At 34.0% G+C, this 3,375-nt stretch overlaps 2 protein-coding genes across 2 annotated transcripts; both read right to left on the bottom strand.

Annotated features, from left to right (window-relative positions):
* Nucleotides 1-1,197: 1,197 nt before the first annotated feature.
* LOC109589315 (uncharacterized) lies at nucleotides 1,198-2,173 on the bottom strand. Its single transcript, XM_020005420.1, has 3 exons — nucleotides 1,763-2,173; nucleotides 1,603-1,716; nucleotides 1,198-1,557 (listed from the first exon to the last, which is right to left on the bottom strand). The coding sequence occupies exons 1-3, from the start codon at nucleotides 2,052-2,054 to the stop codon at nucleotides 1,232-1,234; spliced, it is 732 nt and encodes a 243-aa protein (XP_019860979.1). The 5' UTR covers nucleotides 2,055-2,173; the 3' UTR covers nucleotides 1,198-1,231.
* LOC109589314 (uncharacterized) lies at nucleotides 2,082-2,998 on the bottom strand. The gene is made up of 3 exons (XM_020005419.1): nucleotides 2,764-2,998; nucleotides 2,157-2,717; nucleotides 2,082-2,086 (listed from the first exon to the last, which is right to left on the bottom strand). The coding sequence occupies exons 1-3, from the start codon at nucleotides 2,948-2,950 to the stop codon at nucleotides 2,082-2,084; spliced, it is 753 nt and encodes a 250-aa protein (XP_019860978.1). The 5' UTR covers nucleotides 2,951-2,998.
* Between the last annotated feature and the right edge of the window lie 377 nt (nucleotides 2,999-3,375).

Raw genomic sequence — 3,375 nt, forward strand, 5'->3', positions numbered from 1 at the left:
AAAAACCACCAAAGTAAAGACTAATGTTTTTCCATTCCTAAAGAAGAGACGTTACTGATGAAAGGGAGAGGGAAGAGAATTTTGGGCTTTCATTTTTTATTATTTTAATGTTTGAAGTTGTACCTTAATCTCTCTGTATAGTAAAATACCCCAAACTGAACTAATAAATCCAGGGCCCTAATAGAATAAACATGTATATACAGTACATCTAATTTATTATTGATATGAAAAGTGCGGGATAACTGGTAAACTTACAGCTGTAATGATTGGGAAGCTAGCAGCTAGTGATAAATTCTCATTAGCTAGAAAGCAGCCAGCTAAAGAGAGAGATGCCACATGACAGTCCCATGATGACTCACTCATTGCTATCCCCCATATGATGCCACTAATTAGAGCTGGTAGGATGACTTTAGGATAAACCTTAGGTCTGTTCCTCATGTACAGAGAATAGACTGCAAACCAGAAAGTACTTACTAAGAAGATACCAGTGAAGTGACCAATGATGTAATCAAGCTCTGGAATAAAAGAAAGAGATAGCAAAAAGAGGTACCAGTAACTGAATATATTAGAAGTGGTAATATACATTGTACAATGTACATTAATATACATGTATATGTACATGTATGCACCATAAATGAAGTTAGTATCTTACTATTGCATGAATGAGTGTCATCTTCGTATAATCTCATAAATTCAACTGCTAAAAATTGAGTGCCAAATAAAAATCCAATATCTACCTAATGCCATACTAAGACCACTGTAGGAGAAAGAGAAAATGTACATATAGTGTATATGTACTACATGTATTATGATCATTGATTTATTGTAATGCAGTTAGATGCATATGTACATGTACTTCTAATATTTGTTTTTACTTATACAATTTTTTGTTGCCATTTCCCTAACTTGTCAACCCAGGAGTAGTCCTCATCTTTTCCAAGCACCCCATATAGGAAAAACAAGGTTGCAGCATGGTTTTGGCAACCTTGTAACAAGGTTGTTGTCACTAGGTGGCCACTACCTGGCCGATTGGTTTGTACTAATCTACTACCTTCTACTACACCAAAAGCAGCAAACTCTGTATTAGTTCATTTTGACTTAATCCCCTTATGTCTCTATTCTAGGAAGAAACTAAGTAATTTTTCTATTTACAATAGTATCAAAAATTTTTTGAATGAAATTTTTTTAATTTTTAAAATTTACCAAATCTAGTCCAGTACATACATCAACTCTAAAATCTATTACCCTCTACTATATCATAAGCAGCACACTCTTCCATTGATAGTTCCGACTGAGGAACTGTTAATGTTACAGTCTCATACTGTGGGAATCCAGCACTCTCTACTACACCATAAGCAGCACACTCTTTTCCTGGTAGTTCATAGTCTCCCTCTGACTGTGGAGATGGTAGATCTACAGTCTCATACTGTGGGAATCTAGTACCCTCCACTACACCATAAGCAGCACATTCTTCCATTGATAGTTCTGATTGTGGAACTTGTAGATGTACATTCTCATACTGTGGATTAACTGATGATAGCTCTTGCTCTTGTGAACCTATAAGTAAACCTTGTTTATAAATAAATAAATAATTTACAGTACTTTGATTATTATTTTCATTACTCTTCAGTAATGTAACGTCATTAATCACTTCCATTCTTCCTCTTCTCTTTTTAAATCGAACTGTTGCTGCTACCACTACAATTACTACAACAACTACAATGTACATATTAATGACAACATTTGATTATAATGTACATACCAATTATTATAATTAGTAGTGCAATTGATATCCCAGAAACCAATTGAATAATTGATGAAGAAGAGGATATGGATAAAGTTGGGATTATGGTAGATGAAGAAGCTATAAACGAAGGTAGGACTATAAATAAAGAAGATATGGATGAAGAAGTTTGTGAAGTAATGGATGAAGAAGATATTGATGTAGATGAAGAAGTTAAGAATGGTAAAGTAATGGATGAAGATAGTGGAGATGAAGCAGTTGAAGGACCTATGTATACAATAAAGTACATTATAACTACACAAATGAACATACACTGTACCTGTCACTAATGTACTAGTTAATCTAGTGGTAGGAATAGAAGTAGAGCTACTGATGGTAGGAGTATCTGTAGTACTGCTTATGATGGAGCTACTTGTAGTAAGTTGTACTCTTGAAGTAGTCAACACTGATAAAGGAAATGTCACAAATTCAGACATTATTGATGGAGTTGGTACAGGCGGCACCATTGTTGGTAAAGATGTCATTGATGAAGTAGTTAGAACTGTTGAATTAGTTGCTACTGGTGAAGTAGATATTGTCAATGGTACAGACATCTTTGATGGAGTAGTCAATACTGTTGATGTGAGTGATACTGATGATGAATGAACTGATGACATTAGAACTGAAGATGTAGAGTCATTAGTAATATTAATACCAGTTATTACAGTAGGAGGATTAGATATACAGTTCTTGAAAAAGGTTGCCCATTCACATGCATGCAGTGTTAAGTTATTACCAGCTGGTATACCATCAAAACACTTAATAAAGTTCAATGAATCATTAAAAGGTTTGAGGTCACCCCAATGAAACTGGCCTTGACTATCAAAAATGTAAATGAAATCAATATAAAGTGTACTGCCATTGACAAACTGAAACTGAAGACAAGCAGAATTTGATGTAACATTAATCAATGTCAAGTTCAGGTCATGAGTACCTTAAAATAAGTAAATATCATAATGTATTAATTGTGCATTACTTACTGTTTGTTATAGTGTTGCTTTGAACTGTAACTCCATTTTGATAGCACAAAGTAGCATTAGTATTTAGTGTCTTATTTGATGGAAATTGAACAACAAGTGAAATGTTATTATAAGAACTATTGCTTATGGATACATTTGTTGTTGAATAACAGTTATCCTTAGTACATCCTTTCAATGTAATGTTCATTAGTGGTGGTACATTAGCACAAAACTGAAAGTAAACATAACTGCATTATACTATGGGACCAGATAAAAGCGGGAGACGGAGCGGGAGATGTCACGAAAGAATGCGGACATAGATATGTATCTAGCCACGTGTAGTTCAGGAAAGCTGGAGAAGACGGACAGAATCGGAGAATGTGTGGCACCAAAATAATGTTATTTCTATTAATTTTGAGCAGGAGCCCATGTTTTGAGTTATAATTCCATTATTCTGACCACTCAATTTAGTTTTGATTCTCGTTATTTTGGCATTTACAAAAATTATAGCTAGTTACCATAGCATTACAATTTTAAAGTACTAAAATAGGGCTCAGTAATGCAATACTGCATGCATGAGTGGTGAATTGAGCTCAATTTACAAAATTTGTGAAGTACACAAACAAAAGTACT

Source organism: Amphimedon queenslandica, unplaced genomic scaffold, assembly GCF_000090795.2.
Source record: "Amphimedon queenslandica unplaced genomic scaffold, v1.1 AMPQUscaffold_11438, whole genome shotgun sequence".
Classification (NCBI taxonomy): domain Eukaryota; kingdom Metazoa; phylum Porifera; class Demospongiae; order Haplosclerida; family Niphatidae; genus Amphimedon; species Amphimedon queenslandica.